The following is a 21001-nucleotide window of genomic DNA, read 5'->3' as shown; positions in this document are numbered from 1 at the left end:
AAGCGTTAATTCATGAAGCTCTGTTGCAACACTTGTCTACCATCCCAAATATAAATACAAATTTAAAGCTGGAGATGAAACTCATTCAAAACTCATGGAGCATAATAGGGAGAAAATTAAAAATCGAACTCAAATCTCTGTTCTGGCCCCTCCCACAACCTTCTCACTAAGATCACAGTGAGTCGGAAACTCAGTTCTGCCTCCTGATGTCACTGTGAGCCTGAGCAAGTCACTCCAGCTCTTTGAGCCATAGATTTCTCGCGAGTCAAATGAGAACAGTTACTTCTTTTCATGGAATTGAGGTGAAGACTAGAGGTGAGCTGTGCAGAGCCTGGCCCATTGAAGGTGTTCAATAAACAGGAATTGTTGTAATTGGTATTACAGCTTTTGTATGTTCAGACTATTCGATATCTACACACGATTCTAAGGAATGCTCCAATATTTCATTTAATATCTTATCACAGAACTTTTAATTTTTTATAAGAACAGAAAATTTTTATGAATATGTCTTTTTTTAGGATACTTTTATATGTATTTAATAACTAGTATCTAGTTATTTTAATACTTATAAGTCTTATTCCAGGTTAACACTATAGGCAAAAAGATTTCTAACAGCATTTTGAGAAAACAGTATAACTCTTTTGGGGCAACCCACAAAGGCTCATGAAGCAAGACAGACAGAAGGGGAAAAGTTGTGTTCCAACCAGTTGGCAGATGTCTCTATTCTGTTTCTTGCCATCATCAAGATCAAAAGCTATTCTCTAGAATTCTACTGAAGAAAAACTACTGCAAGTGGATATAACGCAAGAGTCTTGAGCTGGGAAGAAAAGAAGATAAAAAGAACAGCAAAAATGAGGAACAAAAAGAGAAATCAATAAAAAAAATTTTGCCCTCCCAGCCTGGGCTCCACTCTGCCTCTCTCAACCTGCATCCTCCAACGTGAGGCCTGAGTCTCTCCATTTCCCATTGGTTGTTAGCGGCAGGTGGCGGACAGCAGCCTTAACCCAGGTCTTGTCCTTGAAATTATGAATAACAGCTCCAAATATCTGTGGAGTTATTGCTATGTGCCCTGCACTGTACCAGACTCTCATACATGTATCATCTGAGCTAATAAGCCTCTTTCATTTCCTTTCCTTTTGGAACATTTGCTAAGCAAAACTTTTTGTTAAACTCTTGGTAGATAACAGTTTGCTCCTGCAGTTAGTGAATTTCTGAGGATTCAAAGATCCGAGGTACAAAAGGGTCCTTTTACCAGCACTAGAGGCCTCCGAGGTGAGGAGGCCCAGGCAGGTGGATGGGCCTCCCCGCCTCACAGAGAGAGAGGGTGCTGGCATGAGCCAGTCACCAGGTGCTCGGGGTTCCCACAGCAGAAGCCCTGGGGTGCAAGTCTTCCCTGGTTGGGGTTAGTCCCCAGAAGGCAGGAGGGGGACAGGGCAGGAAATGGACCCTCTCATCCCAGAAGGGATCAAAGGCCTAGTCAAAGCTGGGTACCCCTTGCTGCTCCCCATGCTCCAGGGTGTGGATGGAAAGATCCTTTGGCAGGAAGCTCCAGCACACCTCATCCCACCTGTGGTCCCCTCTTCCCCTCCCCCAGCACCCCAACCGCTGGGAGCATCTCACAGGGTCCCCATGCTTCCTTCCGCCCAGGACATCTCAGGGACTTGGCTCCGCATGACAGCACGTGGGAGCTCCACATGGTGTGTCTCCTGTGGGCATCAGCACCTCCCAGCAGTTTCGAATCCTCACTGGCCAAGAGCCCTTGTCTACCGCCCTCCTCTCTCTCCTTCCATCCCACCCATCTCCCAGCATCCTCCTGACTATGGACCTGGACAAGCTTTAGTATTTCTTCTCTTGCCCCATCCTTCTCTAACGGTGGGCTAAGCAGAGCCGGGGACGTGCAGGTGGGGATGTAGGACAAGGCTCCAGGGCACTGTGGTTCCCTCTGCTCGTGGGCAAGAGCCGTCAGCGCTTCACGCAGGAGGACATCGCGCTTCCCGGAGCCAGCTGATACCCTGAGGACAAAGCTCTCCTTTCTGCCCTCTTCCCTGCTTCCCCTCCTTGCAAAGGTCTCAGGCCAGAGCAGGGAAGACCTTGGCCTGGGAGCCTGTTATTAGCAGGTGCCACTTAGCTAGAGGCTGTGAAGGGTGAGAATTACTAGCTCCCACAGGCCTGTACTGTGTAGACATGGTAACAAGAAACCACCACACCTGTTTTCAACCTCTGTGATCATCGATCAGTGACAGTTGCCCCCAGTGACCACACTTCTGAGAGTCAGCTCATCACCTACCCCAGCACATCAGCCACCACTCTCGAACTGAACGTAAACACTCTGGACTCTGAACACCCCTCAATCCTGGGGCACTGTGCTTCCCCAAACCCTCCATCAGGTCACAAGCGAGGCTCAAAGAGACTGTCTTACAAATTCTCTGGTGCTTAAGCACGTAATGAATGCTGCTTTCCATGTCAACTTTCAAGTGCTCCTTCCCTCCTTCACCAAGGGGATTTGACAATCACATGAGGCCCCATAAGAGTCCGGATTTCCCAGGTTCTCTAGGCAAAGGCACTCACATTTTCCAGAAACCAGCAGGAATCCAGCACTCTCTGTGAAAGTGACTAATATCCGTGCTAATGTTGCTAATTTCAGAATTGTTGCTGATCACATTAACTGACTTGTCTTCAGCTTACTGCATGAGCTATGAGGTAACTCATTGCAATGACTTGACTTTGACGGGGAGCCTCCCACCCTGCTAGGAGTGAGCCTAGGATTCTGCTTCAGCACCTCATTCTCAGCCCTGAAAGATAAGCTGTCCCATTATTTAAGGACCTGGGGATCTGAGAGTCTCAGATGTACCTACAGGAGGGTTCAGCCTTCAGCTCCCATGGGAAACACTTCAGGAGAACGGCTGTGGATCTCTGGGCAGAAGACCAGGGAGAGTGGAGCCAGGGATGGGGAGAGTTTGGCCAATGGCCCTGGAACAGGGACCTCAGGGAAGTGGGCCACTGTGTCTCTGGGTCAAGACTGCGTAACCCGGCAAGCAGGAGGAGACCAGGGACAGCTCCAGAGATACTGCCTCTCCCTGGGGAAGCAGTAAGTGCCCATTAGGACACATGGGTGAGTCCCCAGGCCTCTCAGAAAGCCCTTCTCTTGGAGGTGCTGACCTCCTGGGGTCTTTGTCTTCCTCTCTCACAAAGCTGATCTCCCGTATTCCACTGTGACCCTGACCCAAAAACAGCAGCCAGGACACCTTTCGTAAACCCCCATTAGACACTGGCCACCCCTCCCAGTGCTGTAGCTCCCTTACCAATTCACAAGTGGAATGGTTAAGAGCATGGTGTTCAGAGCCACACTGCTTGTGTTCAAATCCCAGCCCAGCCTCTTAGCAGCTGCCTGACTTTGGGCAGGTTGCTTAACCTCAATCTGCCTCACTCAGCCTATCTGTAAAACAGACATAAGGATGGTTCTGCCTCAGAGGTTATCGAGCAGATTGAATGACAGCTGTAAGTAAAGAGTTTAGATAGAGCAGGATCTCTGCAGCCCATCCTTGGTTCTCTTAAGTGTTGGTGTTGGCTGTTGCTATTATATTAGGGTAGTTAATGTAAATCAACCTCCTTCCAGACTGTGGGCTTTCTACTGGCAAGGAGCTGGTCCCCACCTGTCCCAAGTACCTGATGGGTTACCTGGTGCAGAGCAGACACCCCTGCTGGTTGAATGAATCTGGCTGCTTACACCTTTCAGTGACACTACAGAGTCTTGAGGCTGGCATCCAGATTAATCAGGCATTCAAGGCCCTCTGTAGTTAAGGTCTGACAGCCTGCACAGCTGTGTGGCCTTTTCCTTCCCCCAGCACCTCCCTCTGCTCCCCAGACACCTCTCAGGCTGCCTTGAGGTACACCTGTGTTTACCTGCCCAGAACTGCTTTCCCTCTACACCTTCGTCTTCCTTACCCCCTCTATCAAGACTCAGGTCAGCTGTCACCCCCTGGGGAGGCTCTGCCTGGCCCAACTTCCTGTTCAGGGTCCTATCAGAAAAGCTCTCCTTACTACAAAGGTTTTTAACATCCTTTAGAGTGAAGGAAAATCAATTTAATCTACAGAGGTTGCTTAAAAAATGTATACATATTTTAAGAAAGGAGAATAGTATTAAAATTGTAACACTCAATATATACCAATAACAAAAGATGAATACAAGTCATGTCTGACTTCTGCAATTACAAGAGGTGCTCAAAGTGGTTACCATCAGCCTCCAGACACTTCTAATCACAGTGAACTACTGCTTGAGCAGCGCTGACCAAAGTGTTCATTTGTATACATTTTTTTGGCATGCCTGGTACACATCCATACAATTAAAAATTAAAATTAATATAATGCTGTAGTTATAACAAAAAGTATTTAAAACTAAATTATAATATTATAAAATAGTAACATGCATTTCAATATGTAAATGTTTAGCTTGACTATAAAGCAAACGATGATTAAATAGGCACTTTCAACACTTATGCAAAATACCTATAAATAGGACAGATGGAGTGTGCGAATGGGCCAGCCAATCTTCCAATCCTGCTGTGTGGGTGACACAGAGCTGCAGGTGAGTCACTCTGGGTAAAGGACCCCACAACACAAAGTACCACCGCCCTTCCATCCGCAGTGTATACTGTGCAAGCAAAAATGTTTGCCTGCTTCCTTCTGACTAGGCCCATTGTGTCCCACAGCCAACTGTCCTGCTTTGCAGGGACTGAGGGGGCTCCCAGGGTGGGAAATTTCAGTGCTAAAACCGGAACCAATTGATCGCCCTACTTTATGTTAGGTCTCTGAATGTTAGGTCTCAGAGACCTTGACTTATAGACAGGGCCATGTCTGCAAGAAAACAACAAAATGTATGTTGGCCCGTACCTGCAGACAGAGCCAAACTTGCGATAACAGAAAACACCACAAAACAGCTGCTGGCTCACAGGCAGTCAGCATTTTCTGTTCAAACAATGCTACTCTGTCAGCATCACCCCTATAAAACCCTCCTCACCCTCTCCCTCAGAACTGCAATCTCCTCTAGATTCAGCCCGGGCCGTAGCCATCTTTTGCTCTGCCAGATAGACTTTTCTTTCTTACAATAAACATTTTCTTAACTTGCCTGACCATACGTGTTCCTTTACTGGCCGACCTATCATTTGGTGCCGAAACCTGGGAGGGTTTAGGCCAGAGAAGGCAGGATCATCCCTTCTCTTTCTCTTCTCCCTCCTCCCGGGCTTGATCTGCTCTCTGGCTACCCTCCTAGACCTGCTGTAAGGATTCACTTCGGGACTCTCTCCCTCCCGCTGCTAACATCCCAGACAACATCAGGCCAGACTCTCTGGGTGAGTGAGACCTCCTGTTCTCATCTCAGACCTTCTGACTCTCACTGTTCTACAGTTCTACAAAGTCCTAGTGCTCCGCCAGGAGGTTCCTCTCAGCCCCGGGGCCCAGATCCTCCCAGTCTTGGATACTCCCAGTGTGCCACTGATCTCTCGTACTCGTACTAGGCAGGGACAAGCACCGGGATTTGGGACGCCTCATCCCCTTGTTCTCCTCACCCTTCTCACTCTACGTCTACGAAACATGGGGACCTTGCTTTCGGTCCCTGCCAAATCTACGCTTCTCAGTTGTCTCCTCCACAACTTACAACTCCCTCAGGCTCAACAAACAGGAGAGCCAAGCCACACAACTTATCTTTTACTACAACACTGCCTCACCCCAATATAACTTCTGTCACTGCAAGGAAAGTGGTCAGAAATTCCCTACATCCAGGCATTCTTTACTCTTTGAGCTCGACCCTCCCCCTGCCAAACCTACAACACTTTCCAAATTCTCCTAGCCCACTCCAAGCCTTCTCCTCCTCCAGATAAAACTCCCTCCTTTGACCCAGCTGACGATCTGGCCCCTCTCTTCCACCCCACACCCTACTATCCCCTCAGCCTAAACCTTCTCCCCCAAACTCCAGCTCCTCATTTCAGGAGAATTTAGTTCTGTAAGAACTAGTTTATGTAACTTTTTTGTTTTATTTGCCTCTAGTCTGTCTTTTCTCTTTTCCTTTTCCTTTTCTATTTGTGTCTTAGACACCAAGCTGATCGAGAGCTCTGTATCTATACCTTCAGTGAACCCCCTAAATTGTGTATTTGAAATTGTTTTGTACACCAACTCTATATTCAGGAACTTGACAAAAGTAAGTCTTAAAAGATTTCTCTAACTCTCAGTAACTTTCAAGGTCTTGCAGATAACCTCAAATGTAAACAAAGGGCTGCTGCAGCCTCCACTTGAGGCTGAAGTAATTGAAGAGAGAAAAAGAGGCACTTTTAAACCCAGGCGGCAAGCCCTCCCACTCCCTGTTACAGCCTCCTGAAGTTGTAAGGGCAACTATAAGATCTTAGGTCCTCTCTGCAAGTGTTGGTGGTTCTGTTTATATACATGGTCTCTGAGGTCTGTACTTGTTTACATTTTATATATATCATAATGATTTTGTCTCCTCAACTCCTGATCTCCCTTCTCCTCCACATACCCGAGAGCGCTCTTGTCAAGAAAACAATCTTATCCCTTCTGCACCTGCCCCGCTTCTTCCTCTCTGAGAGGTTGCTGGCGGGGAGGGCACAGTTCGAGTCCACACCCCCTTCTCTCTATCAGACCTCTCCCAAATAAAACCGGCTAGGATCCTTCTCCTCCAGTCCAGATGCGCTCATTAAAGAACTCAGATACCTGGCACAATCCTATGATCTCACTTGACATGATATCTGTATCGTCCTCTCCTCCATGCTACTCGCCGAGGAGGAGCGGGTCCAGGTCGTGGCACAGGGACACGCAGATAATTTACACAGACAGGATTCCTGATCAGAGGCCAGTTGGAGCAGCAGCTGTACCCATGTGACGACCCCGGCTGGGATTACCAAGCCAATTGGCCAGGCCGAACTCAGCGAAACCAAAAGGCCAAAGAGGGCCCTCAAACCCCTCAAAGAGATCTCCTCTCTATGGCCTCCAAGGTCTTTAATGACAGGCATGAGCGGGTTAAACTTGACAACACACAAAGAGATCAGACGACATGCCAGTTGCTGGCTGCTGCAATCAAAGGCTCCCAAACGGGCACCAAGGACCGGGGACAAGGAAACCGCCCTGCTTCGAGAGCACCTCCCGGACCTTGTTTTAGGTGTTGCAAGGAGGGCCGTTGGGCTCCGGCTTGCACCAACCCCCGCCCTCCTCCAGCGCCCTGTCTACAATGTGGAAAAAAGGGACAATGGAAGGTGGATTGTGACCAGCCTCCTCAAGGGCAGGTTCCAGCCACCATCCCCCATTCCTCAGGAGGATCAGACCTCAACCTTCCTAGCCTTCTTGGCTTAGCCACAGAGGACTGACAGAGCCCAGGGCCCCTGGCTCCCTCCACACCACAGCAGCAGAGCCCAGGGTAACTCTCATGTGGCTGATCTCCTTCTTAATAGACACGAGGGCCATCAACTCTGCCCTCCCCGAATTTTCGGGGCCTAATCATCCCTTCCACAGCTCCATTGTCAGGGTTGATGGCCTTATCTCACAGGCTGGAACGACCTGTGCCCTAACTTATTCACTTCATAACTTGGGTTTTTATCACTCATTTCTAATACTCCCCAGGTGTCCCACTCCTATATCAGGGTGAGATATTCTCTCCAAATATAGTCTCCTTTCAATTTCATCCACCCATCCCTAAACTCATCCTTTTGTTCCCTCTCTCTTCCTCCAACACTCCAATACAGATCCCCTTACCTCCGTCCCTTGTTGATCCTATTGTTTGGGACACCTCCACCCCTTCTATGGCTACGCACCACTACCCTGTCAAGATCAAGCTGCACGATCAATCCTCATTTCCAAATCAACCCCAATACCCCATCTCTCTCACTCATCAAAATGGCCTACAGCCCATCGTCAACCGACTCCTACCATGTATCCCCGAAAATAAGACCTAGCCGGACCATCAGCTCTAATGCGTCTTTTGGAGCAAAAATTAATACAAGACCTGGTATTATATTCTATTCTATTATGCCAGGTATTATATTATATTATATTATATTATATTATATTATATTATATTATATTATATTATATTATGACTGTGTCTTATATTAATTTTTGCTCCAAAAGATGCATTAGAGCTGATGGTCTGGCCAAGTCTTATTTTCGGGGAAACATGGTAGCTAAAGATCTTCTCAGGCCTACCGACTCCCCATATAACATGCCTATCTTGCCCATCAAGAAACCTGATGGATCCTAAAGACTTGTTCAAGATCTTAAAATAATCAATCAAGCTGTTCTCCCAATGCATCCCATCATCCCCAACACCTATACCCTTCTTTCTCACATCCCCCTGATAGCACTTACGTCACTGTCCTGGACCTCAAAGATGCCTTCTTTACCATTCCCTTACATCTTCACTCCCAAGACCTCTTCACCTGTACCTGGACCAACCCTAACACCCTACATTCCAGAAAACTAACATGGAGAGTCCTTCCCCAAGGGTTCAGGGACAGCCCCCATTTTTTCAGCCAGGCCCTAGCAGCTGACCAGCCTCTCACAACCTCGCTCCCAAAACGCCCGTACAGTATGTGGATGATCTCCTTTTCTGCAGTCCGTCTCACTCACTCTCTCTCCAGTATGTGGATGATCTCCTTTTCTGCAGTCCGTCTCACTCACTCTCTCTCCAGTATGTGGATGATCTCCTTTTCTGCAGTCCGTCTCACTCACTCTCTCTCCAGTATGTGGATGATCTCCTTTTCTGCAGTCCGTCTCACTCACTCTCTCTCCAGTATGTGGATGATCTCCTTTTCTGCAGTCCGTCTCACGCACTCTCTCTCCACCATGCCGTTACCCTTCTTAACCTCCTCAGTAGCAATGGCTACCGGGTATCCCCACACAAGACACAACTCTCTACCTTCAGCTGACCGTATCTCCCTTATTAAATCCATACCACCCTTCAGGCCCCCACTCTCCTCAGTCCTTTTGAGCTCAAGTATGGCAGAGCTTTCCTGCTAGACAACCTCCTTCCTAATAGGTCACTAATGGGAGACTACCTCCCAGCCCTTAGCCTCATTTGGCAGATCCTTAGGGAACATGCAGATCTCATTCTTCCCTAACCCCAAGATACTTCCTCTCTCTCTCTTTCACTAGCTCCAGGAGACTGAGTCCTTCTCAAAGACCTCAACCCCTCAGAGTTATGACCATGGTGAAAAGTCCCTTCAGGGTCCTTCTCACCACACCCACTTCAGCCAAACTGCTGGGTCACCCCTCCTGGTTTTACTTCTCTAGGCTGAAAAAAAAAAAAAAAAAAGGCTGAACCGCCTGTCCTGCCACTCTACTGGAACGCCCAGGCTCCAGTATATCGCTGCTCAGTCCTGAGCCCCACCCACCTTTGACTTCACAAGGTCCCTGAGGAAAAACCAGGCGACTCTTGAATGGTGACCCCTGCCCCTGCCCCTGCCCTCACTGCATGAACCAAACACCCTCAACCTCACTTCCAGCTCCTTCGCTCCCCCTCCAAATCCCCTCAGTTATCTCCACCTTTTCCCTTAACCTCTGCAGGTCCATTTTAGAGCTCGTTTTCAACAATTCCATCACCCATTTTCTCAATCCCAGAGGGGACACAAGCCCCCCCCCATAATCATCTTCATAATGTTACTGTTCCCTCTCATAACACTTTCTCTACCATTACCCCCTTAGCATCTCCAGACCCTCAACCTAACTCATCATCTTATAAAACAGCCATCCCCCTTATTCGCTCAAGACTGCTGGCTCTGCCTGTCCATGTCTACTCAACTCTTTGCTGCCATCCCCATAATGTCTCAAATATGAATTAATACCTCTGCCTTCCCCTTCTACAAAGTCTGACATGGACCTGCCTTCCACTCTAAATCCACCACTCGCTACAACTCCTTCCCGAGCCAATACCCGTTCAAAACAACACAATAACTAAAAACCTTCACTGATGCTCTAGAGTCTAGACAAAGCCTACGGCTAATTCAGATCCATTAGAGGCCCCCTAAGTACCTCTCACATCCACACTGCAGCCCCCCCCCCCACTCTATATCTCCTGCTCACAGGCCACCAACAACCCCATGGGCACCTTAGACCCCAATCTCTATAGTACCACCATCACTATACTCACCCTCTCCTACTCATTCCACCTTCTCCACAGATTCCTTCTTCCAAGAACCCCTCTGCTTCTCCTCCGGTCCCAGCCTCAGCGCCACCAAAACAACTAACATCAACACCCTATACTGTCAGGGGAGGCCTCTGCCCTCAATAAGACTCCCCCCTAGTTCCCCCATATTGGCGAAAAGGGATCCACCTGTCTGAAGCTACCTATTCCATGTGACCCAGCTGACTTTTACCTCGATACACTCAAATTCGTCGCTTTAGGCATCAAAACTCTATACCTGACATTCCCATACAGCCCCTCATGAGGGCCACAGTATCGGGCATGTACGGTATTTGGGACAAGGAAGTCTCCCAAAAAAATTCGTGGGAACCCTCACCCCTTTCTTCTCCCTCAGCATCTTCACCTGCCCTAGTCCCTCTGGCCTCCTCTTCCTCTGTGAAACCCCCACATACACCTGCTTCCCCACCATCTGGAGGGCACCTGAATCCTCGTTTTACTTTCTCCAGATCGCCCCCAATAATCAATCTCTACCTGTCCCCATACACACTCTCATGCGCCAAAAAGGGCTGTCTCCCTTATTCCACTCCTAATGTCACTGGGCATCTCTGCAGGGGTAGCGACAGGAACAGCAGGGCTAGGAGTCTCCTTACACCACTTTCAGGCTCTATCACAGGACCTCGCCCAGGCCCAGAAAAACAGACCAGACACAAGAACCAGTGGGGCTCCAGGTTCATGGGTAGCTGGGGCCCTTGGCTTCTCCCCGTCGTAGGACCTCTAATCATTATCTTTTCAGTCCTAGCCTTCGGATCCTGCCTCCTCTGTCTTTTCACCCAATTCCTGCAGGGCCGACTCCAGGTGTTCGCAAATGGAACTGTCCATGAAGTACTTCTCCTACAACAACATTACCAGCCCCTTCCACAACGTCCCCCTCCTCTCGCCGCCTCCATTCAGCCTGAAGAAGCTATGGAAGAGAGACATGACGGACCCTTTCCTTTTTAATAAGAAACAAGGCTGCAGGGGCGGCCGGTTAGCTCAGTTGGTTAGAGTGCAGTGCTCTCAACAAGGTTGTTGGTTCGATCCCCATGTGGGCCACTGTGAGCTGTGCCCTGCACAACTGGATTGAAACAACTGCTTGACTTGGAGCTGATGGGTCCTGGAAAAACACGCTTAAATAAGTAAAAGTGTTTTTTAAAAAAAAAAAAAAGAAAGAAAGAAAGAAAGAAAGAAAGAAACAAGACTATAATGTTAGGTCTCTGAATGTTAGGTCTCAGAGACCTTGACTTATAGACAGGGCCATGTCTGCAAGAAAAATACCAAATATCTGTTAGCCTGCACCTGCAGACAGAGCCAAACTTGCCATAACAGAAACCTCCACAAAACAGTTACTGGCTTACAGACAGTCAGCACTTTCTGTTCAGACAATGCTACTCGGTCAGCATCGCCCCTATAAAACCCTCCTCACCCCCTCCCTCAGGGCTGCAATTTCTTCTGGATTCAGCCCAGATGTAGCCATCTTTTGCTCTGCCCCATAGACTTTTCTCTCTTATAATAAAAACTTTCTTGGTGATAGGCTGGCTCGGTTGGTTAGAGCGCGAGCTCTGAACAATAGGATTGCCACTTCAGTTCCCATATAGGCCAGTGAGCTGTGCCCTCCACAACTAGAGTGAAGGACAGCAACTTGGAGCTGATGGGTCCTGGAGAAACACACTGTTCCCCAATATTCACCAATAAAATTTAAAAATAAAATAAATTTTAAAACTTTCTTAACTTGCCTGACAATGCCCATTCTTTTACCAGCTGACTTATCAGTTTATACCTTGAAACAAACCAAAACGAACTGAGTCGCTCTGTCTGATTTGGCCCCCAAATATAAACCTAATTGCCTTGAAAAAAACTCTTCGATTTTTGCAATTATAACGTCTGCAGATACGTCACAATCCTCTCTATGTGTTCCTTTGACAGCACTAAAACTCGACAAATGTGTTCTAGACTCGGATCCTTACAATTCAGCCTCTCCCCTCCTGAAGGCCTGACGGACACCATCTGCAGGGTGACTTCCAGACAAGGAAGGGCTGGACCTCCGGCCTGCCTGGCTCCGCCCTCCGACGTTGGAGCTCCACCCACACACCCCACTAAGGACCACCAGAGCCCTCCTTATGAAGTTTCAAATACGAGAAACCGCCCAGCTGAAAACTGTTGTCCTGAACATTGGGGTCCCCGGTCAGAATTCAGGAGGACTGTGAACCTGGATGGGAAAAATAACCTTGATTTTCACTAAGCTCTAGCTGAAATTTAGCCATTCTTCCCTTGGTGACTGGGGGTAGCGAAGTGTAGCAGGATTAGTAGGACATGGGCCCGTGTCCCCAACAGAAACGAGGGGTGTTTTGAGTCACATGACAGTTGTGGCAGACACCTGCCCTACTTTCCAAATGACAGTAACGTTATGTAGCTCCAGTGCCGGGTCCCGTTTTATGAGGTTGGAAGAAGCGAAATGAGCTATATTTCATAATTATCAACACGATTGGTTTTCTTTCATATTTTTTCTGGTTTCCCTTCTGAAGACCAGCACAGGGGCCATTCGAGGATACGCGGGCTCCAGGGGCACCGCGGCCCTGGAGGCGTTCGGGGCGGGGCCGGGGCCTGGCAGGTCCTGACCTAGCGGAGGCCGGCGGGCGGGGCCGCGCTGCGAGCGGCGCAGCTCTGGGGTTGCTGCGCGTTCCTTCCCTAAAGGACGAGTCCGCGGTGGGCAGCGGCGGGAGTTGGCGCGAGGCTGCCGGCCGTACAGCTGAAGACCGGCTCTTCCCGGACCAGCGCCCTGGGGCTGCGCGCGACACAGGCGGCCTGGGGCCTGCGGAGCCCCGGGTGCGCGCCGCCGCTGCTCCTCCTGCTGCTGTTGGAACTAGTGCAGGAGAGCGCGACAGGTGACTGGGAGCGGAGGGGCGGGAGTCATGGGGCGGACCGCGGGTCGTCCCCAACCTGTGTACAGGTCGAGGGGGCGGGGAGGGAGACGAAGGAAAGATCGGTTGACGCTACGGAGGCCGCTTCCGGGTTTGGGGGTTTGGTGAGTTAGAGCTGACCCAGGATCTGGGGGTGGTGGGGGGGTGGGGTGGGGGGGTGGGGGGGGTGGGGGGGTGGTGAGGGGGCGCTGAGCCCCGGGCTAGGCAGGGTGCCTGTTTGCTGCCTCCCTCAGCGGCCCTCGGATTGGAGAAGCCGGCAGTGGGTGCAGTCAGCGGGAGGCTGACAGAGCACGGGGGACTGGCGGCGAGCCCTCGGTCCGGGACATAACCGACGCCACAGCTTCCTGGGGTCCCCGTGGGCCCCTCCGGAGGAAGCCGCTCGCCGCGTCCTCCAGGAAGGCCCTGGGCAAGCTCCTTCGGGGCAGGGATCCGAGAGCGGCCGGCAGGTCCCCTTCTTACTAGCTCGGCCAGTCTCTTGGCGAGCTAGTCTCTTGAGTTGCCGGGGCGACCCCTGGCGGGGCTGGAGGGTGACAAGGGCAACGTGTCTCGGAATTTCCATTCTTTCCCAGTTTCAGTTTTGCGCGCACAACAGGTTGGGCCTGAGCTCATCCTGAATCCCCACTGCTCCTAAGGGCACCGCCCACTGGGCACACGGATGCCCGAAGGTTTATTTGTACAGGTGAAGAGAGGTGTCCACCATCATGGCAGTAATAACAGCTGGCGTCCTTTGTGCCTGCCTCTTTTCTCTTTTTAATCTACAAATTTAAAATAGGGCCCAGAGAGGACACTAGGTGGCAGACTGGGACCTCGAGTCGGAGTTCTTAAACCTTTCTGTGCCTTGGACTCAGTTTCAGAATGTTTTAAATACATGAAATGAAATACGCAGAATTACAGAGAAACCCAATTATATTTCTATAAAGCTGTTAAATGTTTTTAAATTAGAACTATGTTTTTGATATGTAATATACATGCTTCTGAGTTACACTGAATAATACATAGCAACAGGGCTAACAACGCCCAGAATTCAGAAGTTGTGAGGAAGGGAGAGCATGTTTCCAAGTGTCTCCAACAAGTGTCATGTGACTTAAAAACCAGCATGGCTTGTATGGGACCAAAGGTCAGGTCCCGCTCACCCTGCTGGGCTGTGTTGCCTCCATCCATCATGAGAGCAAAGGCTAAATGTCACCTAGAGCGTAGTGAAAATAAAAAGGTCACTTTCTCCCTCTAAGTTGAGGCCCCCGAAGTTAAGTTTTAACATTCATGCAGACCTGGGGGAATCTGTGGGCCCCAGGGTGAGAACCCATGCCCCTGTTAGTGCCCTTCCTGGGTGTGATACTTGAGTGATTACAGTTGTGTATGGCAGGCATGGTCTTGGGTGTGTGGGCACAGGCTCTGTAGCCTTGTGGGGGATGGGACCCTAAGCCAAGGAGGAAGGGAGGGAGGGAGGGGTAACCCCAGGTGTATACCAAGCTGTAGAAGGCAGACGGCCCATGGAGGGGACCGAGCCAGAGTTTCCCGACAGGCCCCTCACAATGCTCCTGGATGCTGGCCTTCCCTTCAGGAGGCAGGGTGTGAGGAAGTGGCTTGCAGGGAACAGATGTCATGAGTACAGCAGCAAGGAGCTTGCCTTTATAAACATGCCATGACAATAATTCGAGTGCATTCTGTGGTAAACATAGGAAAACTGAGGCTCAGAGAGGTTAACTGGCCGCCCAGGTTCACACAACGTTCCCCAGCTGGCTAGGATGTGGACCCCAGCAGGCTGGCTCTGGAGCCCGCGTTGCCTTGGGCAAGAGCCAAGGCAGGGAGTCCTGACCAGGTGAGAGGCGAGACGGCAGAACTAATCAGTAGTCCTTGGGACCAAGACCACTAGATACAGATGAATGAAGATCGGTCATTACAAAGCTGGTTACTACGGGAAAACTGGTGTCTCTGACCTGAATCACCTAGCTGGGTGTGCTGTGGCACTGAGATGGGAGCAGTGCAAGGGCAGGCTGGGGAGGGACCACAGAGACCTATGTGGGGCACTGAAGGACATGCTCCTGTGGGACTTCAACGGCTGTGAGCCCTGGCCTCTGGTCTCCCTCTACCCTCTCTTCTGTCCTCCTCAGGTACATCTGCAGACCTTTCTCACTCTGCCCCTCCTCACAGGTCTGCCCTCCATGGCACACTCCTCTCAGCCCAGGAAGACAGGGTCCCTCCATGCCAACCACAGCCATGTCCTTTCTCTGGCCCAGACTTTTCCCTTGAACTCCTGCCCTTGGGACCTGCACTGACTTGGCCTCTCCCGCCCGTGGACTGATTTGACAAATGTTTCCAACAGCACCCCCTCACGTCAGGCACTTTCTAGGCACTTTACAATATCAACTTAGTAAACCCTCACAACAGTCCTATTATCCCCACTTTCTGGTGGGAAAACTAAGGCATGGAGAGGCCATCCAGCCCTTTCTCTGCTCCCCACACATTTCAGTCTGCCCTTGACCTTGGTTTTCCTGGATACACTACAGTAGTTCTCACTCCAGGCATTCCTGCTTTGCTGGTTCCTTTTGCCAAGAGCAGTTGTTCTCAAACTAAAGTCACCTCAGAATCACCTGGAACACTGGTAGAACTACAGAAAGCCGGATCCCACCCTCACGTTTCTGATTCAGTAGGGCTGGGCCTGAGAATGTGCGTTTCTAACAAGCTCCCAGGTGACACTGATGCAGCTGGTCCAGGGATTACACCTGAAGACCCCCCCAGCTGAGAATGTTCTTCCCTCCTCAACTACCCCACTGCCTGGAAACCACAGCTGGTGAGGTTTCCGCCGGGTTTCAGCCTACAAGACCCATGAGCCCAGCATCTTCCTGCGCCAGGGTGCTCCCAGCACCTGGTACCTCCTGCACCCCACACTCATCAGCCCCCACTCACCTTTCTGTACCTGCTTGTTTAATTGGTCAGTGGTCCTGCTCCCTGCCAGACCTGAGTTCCCTCGGAGCCATGTCTGCCTCAGTTCCTCTCTGTCCCCACACCCCACACCCCAACCTGGCTCAGTGCCTGGCTGGTGGTAGGTGCTCAGTAGACATTTGTCAAATGAGTAATACTGCAAGGGGAGAGGTCAGGGCTGGCACAGCTGAGCAAGTGAGTGTGCTGAGCCAGGAGCGGTGGGCTCGCCACCTGGCACCACGTGAGCGTCACCTGGGAGCTTCCAACCCCTGCCAGTGTCCAGTCCCTCAGAACAACTAAATCCATATCAAGGCAGGATTATCAGAGCTGCTGGGTGGTGCTGGGGCAGCCTGGTGGAGAACCGCTGGTAGAAGTGGGTCCACCCAGCCCAGGCTTCCCTCCTCTCTGAGTGGGAACCGCCAGGGCCCACCTCACATTTTCACAGTGAAAATGCCATTAATCAATCCTTGTAAAGCACAGGAAGCATGTCTGGCACTGAAGCCCAGAACCTGCCATGTTGGCTTTGTGTCTGCGTGCTGGGTGAGTTTCCCGTCAAGTTCTGAGGCCAGGCCCCCACATCCCTCTTCCCTTCCAATGTGCCTCTTGTTGTCATTCCATAACCTCTCTCAGGGCAAACAAGGATGTGAAAGATATTTATGCCTGGAGATTCATAATTCCTTTTTCCATTTCCCCCTTGCAGAGATTCCCTGGGCGCTGCCTGTGGTGGGCAATGACCCGGCTGCCTTAGCAAAGGTGTTGATGGCAGAACTGGCCAGCCTGAAGTTAGAAAACAAGCCATGGCCTGGAGGTAAGGCCCACCTGCCTGCTGGAGGGACTGGGTGGCACAGGTCAGGAGCCCACAGCCTGCAGGAGGGCGAATCTGGTGGGCTACCTCAGCAATGGGGACTCTGCCAGGGTGGGAGACAGGCTAGCACCTCAAGGGACTGGCCCCTGGCTCAAGCAGCTCCCACACCCAGCTCTCTCCTTTCCAGGCCTGCTTCTCCCCTCGGGACAGGACGGGGAGACCGGGAAAATGATTTCTGCAGGGCCCTTCCTCCACTCCTGTGCCTGTGCCTCAGGTTCAGTGTCTCACTGCTGTGGAGGTTCCCACTTACAGCGGAGGAAAGCAGGGCCTGTCTCAAGGCCACACAGCTAGAGAGTGGCAGTGGCACATGGATTGTGGGGACATGGGGCAGAGGCAAAAAAAGTCTCCTGCCGGGGGTGGGGGGGGCAATAAAGGGGCCAGGCACCTCCCTCCCCTACCACAGTCAGAGGAAGGTGGAGACTGTTTTTAAGGGGGACAGGATGACTCATTGAGGGTCTGGCCACGAGGCTCAGTAACCAGGAAGGGACAATGGGGGGCTGATGACACGGACAAGATCTGAGGCAGCAGTAGGCATGTGGCCACTTCCTAAGGCCATGTCACAGCAGGAGCAGATTCCGTTGCACAGCTGCCATGTGGCCCTCCTGCAATGGTCCCACAGTTTCTGGCTTGGGTGGCACCTGGCATCTGTAAAGCCAGGGCGGTGACCTGATGTTTGCTCCCTCCACTGATTTGGCCCCACTCTGGGCTGGAGCCTGAGGCATGATGAGCCCTCCTACGTCCACTGAGCAAGAGGGAGTCTAATCCCAGCTTAGACTGTCTTCCTGGGGCAGAAGAGGGGTGTGGGCAGTGTGCAGAGAGCAGGCTGGGCTACCAGAGCCATCAGGCAGGTGGAGCAGACAGCAGTGGGATTTTCAGGGCAGGAGGGATGGCAGGCTCTGACTGGGTATATGCGAGGCAGTACCCGGGAGTCAGCTGAGTGAAGGGCTACACTCATGAGCTTGTCCTCAAAACAGGTCTCTGACTCCTGGGATGGGCATGAAGTGCTAGGGCGTAAGCCATGGGTGAAGCAGCCCAGAATGTAACAGAAGTCAAGGCCAAGAACCAGAGCCGCCATGTCAGGGGGATGAGAGGCTATATCCAGACCATTCCAGACACCATCTGGTCAAGTCTCGGAAGGAGTCGGCATTCAACCCCTTCTTTCACCCCTACTACTACTGCCCTGAGTCATGCCACTTTATTATCCCCCTGTTATTGCAGCTGTCTCTGAACACCCCAAGCACACCCCTGCCTCAGGACCTTTGCACTGGCTTTTCCCTCCTGGAATGCTTGCTCCCAGCTCTTTACATGGCTCGCTCTTTCAGCTCTGTATTCAAGTTTCCTTTTTTGGAATACCTTCCCTGATAATTCTATCTAAAATTTTAAACCACTCCCCTAACATTTCATATCTACTTTTTTTCCCCTCAATACTTACTGCTCTCCTGCCTATCGTACATTGTATTCATTTATCTTGCTCATCCTGCATTCATGTAAGCTTTCTGACAGCAGGCATTTGGGGCTATTCTGCTTATGGCAGCATTGCCAGGGCCTTGGAGAGGGCCAGGCAAACAGTAGGTATCAGAAAGTCCTTGTTGAGTGGGGCGGGGGACGACCCCACTGGGCTGCCAGGGTAGGCAGAGCTTCAGCCAGAAGTGTGTTCACTAAAGGGAGGGTGTGGGCCAGGGGCCACCTCCAGAGTCTATGTGTACAGTCTGGCCTGGCTTTTCGCTATGGTGAGCTTGGTAGGTGACTTTGCTTCTCTGTGGCCCAGTTTCTTCATCTGTCAAAGATAGGTACAATACTATGTACCTGATAAGTTGTTAGGAGAGTGAACTGAGCCTAAATTTGTCAAGTATTTGGGACAGGATCCAGCACCTAAGTGTTTTGTAAACTAAAAAAATAATAATACATTAAACAAAAAAAAAAAACAGAAAAAAAAAGAAAAAACTGAAAAATGAAGGAAAAAAACCAGAAAAACAAAAAAAGAAATGGAAAAAATAATACACTGATAGCCTTCCCCTCCTTATTAACCAAAAATAATTGCCCATTAAGGAAGCTAGCATTAATAAATTCAGTAGTACCCCCTTGCCATGGGGATACATTCCAAGACCCCTCGTGGATGCCTGAAAGCAGGCATAGTACCAAAACCTGTATTTACTATGTGTTTCCTATACACACTACCTATAATAAAGTTTAATTTATAAATGAGGCAATTTCACAATGGAAGGTTCGATTTTACAGTAGATATTAGCAACTTCAGCATATGATATTTTTTCTTTCCTTATTAACTTGAGAACTTTCACCTTTTCATTTAAAGGAAGCACTTTCCAGGTTCTCTTTGGCATATCCGAACTACCAGCATCACTACACTTGTGCTTTGGGGCCATTAAGTAAAATAAGGGTGACTAGAACACAAGCGCTGTGATACCACGACAGTCAGTCTGATACCCGAGATGGCTACTGAGGGACCAATAGGCCGGGAGCTTATACAACGTGGACAAAGGGATGATTCACGTCCTAGGCAGGATGCAGTGGCACGGCTCAAGATTTTTCGCACTACTCAGAACGGTGTGCAAATTAAAACTCATAAATTGTTTATTTCTGGAATTTTCCCTTTAATATTTTTGGGCCATTGTGGACAAAGGTAACTGGAACTCTGGAAGTGCAGCCACAGATAAGGGGGAATGACTGTAGTAACATTACCTAGTAAGCAGATTGTGCACCTGCCCTGACAGAACAACGAGGTGTGTGTTGCTCCCTTTCCCAGCAAACCCAGCCTTGGGATTACCTGTTCCTTGTCACCTTCCCACACCTGGTGAAGAGCAAGTAAGCACCTTTGCAGTCTCTTTGCTCCGTGGTGGGAATGCCAGGATCCTTGCACCCCCACTCCTTGTACTTGGGCCTCGGTCTTGGCGGTGGCTCAGAGACTCTGGACTCACTGCAGCTTTCAGAGGACGCCCTTCCTCCCAGACTGTGCATCCTCCTCTGTGTGTCAGGGCAGCAGCCATGACCTTCAGGGTTCACGGGTTTGAACTGGCCACTAAACTTTCAGGATGCAACAGGCTTCAGTCTAATACCATGTGTATTCATTTCCTGTAGCTGCTGTAACAGATGACCACAATTTGGTGTCTTGAGACAAAATACATTAAGTCTCTTACAGTTCTGGAGGTCAGACTCCAAAATGGGCTTCACCGGGCTGAAACCAAGGTGTCAGCAGGGCCAGCTCCCTGCAGAGGCTGGAAGGAGGAATGCGTTTCCCTGCCTTCTAGAGCTGCATTCCTTGGCTCATGGCACCTTCCTGCGTCTTTCGGTGCTCCATCTTCACATCACCGTGTCCTCTGACAGTCATGGAATCTCCCTCTGCCTCCCTTTTATAAGGACGCATTTAGGGCCTGCCCAGGCAATCCAGGATAATCAATCGGCCCATCTCCAGATCCTTTATTTCATCACATCTGCAAAGTCCGTTACCATAGAAGTAACCTGCACATGCTCCAGGGACATGGGAGGGGCCGTTATTCAGCCCACCACACCCGGCTTCCTGTGGAGAGGGAGACAGGACAGGAAACCCAGTGTGCACACTGTCCCCACCGCCTGGAGGCCCAGCAGCTACCCAAGGACACAGGCTCTTTGCCCTCCCTCACACCCAGGGCAGGCACAGCTGCTGCATGTCACAGCCAAGGAGCGGAGGGCACCTTGACAGAGAAGCGGCAGCCTCTGTTCCTCACAAGGCCTGTGTATCTGTTCTCAGCTCCCAGCCCAGAAGCACCCCACTGATCTTAACTGGTGGTTAGTAAGGAAACTACACCCTGTCAGAGATTCCCGTCATTTAGTCATTTCCCAGGAGGCCGGGGCCAGCAAGGCCAGATGTCAACCCTTCACTCAAACACTCAGCATTGACTCTCTTGCCCCCATAAGGTTTCTCCAGCTGTGAGACAACTGCTCCCTTCTACTCAGCTTAGAAGAAGCCAGCAGCCTCTGGGAGAGATGTGGGGCTCCCACATTTCTAATGAATGATTTTGGGTTCTATGCTTGCCTCCCCTGGGCCTCAGTTCCCTCATCTGCAAAATGGGGCCATTCACACCAACTTCTTAGGTTTATCTTCAAGTTCAATTGAGACAG

General features: G+C 50.5%; 1 protein-coding gene across 3 annotated transcripts in view; it reads left to right on the top strand.

Annotated features, from left to right (window-relative positions):
• The first annotated feature begins 12604 nt into the window (after window positions 1–12604).
• The window catches only part of LOC109439173 (BOLA class I histocompatibility antigen, alpha chain BL3-7-like), a 28028-nt gene continuing 19631 nt past the window's right edge, over window positions 12605–21001 (top strand). Inside the window, exons 1-2 of one of the 3 annotated variants that reach the window (XM_088798570.1) lie at window positions 12605–13062; window positions 16721–16828. In XM_088798570.1, the coding sequence (XP_088654696.1) occupies window positions 16780–16828 (49 nt within the window). In that variant the 5' untranslated portion in view covers window positions 12605–13062; window positions 16721–16779. Of the gene's footprint in view, window positions 13063–13150; window positions 13203–16720; window positions 16829–21001 lie in introns of those variants that run through there. The other 2 variants (XM_074313373.2, XM_088798569.1) reach the window with 2 other exon arrangements.

The sequence above is a fragment of the Rhinolophus sinicus genome, chromosome 5, assembly GCF_057876585.1.
Source record: "Rhinolophus sinicus isolate RSI-liver-muscle chromosome 5, RSI-T2T, whole genome shotgun sequence".
Lineage (NCBI taxonomy): Eukaryota > Metazoa > Chordata > Mammalia > Chiroptera > Rhinolophidae > Rhinolophus > Rhinolophus sinicus.
Note: the sequence above shows the minus strand (reverse complement) of the source record. Positions and strands in the feature narration are given on the sequence as shown.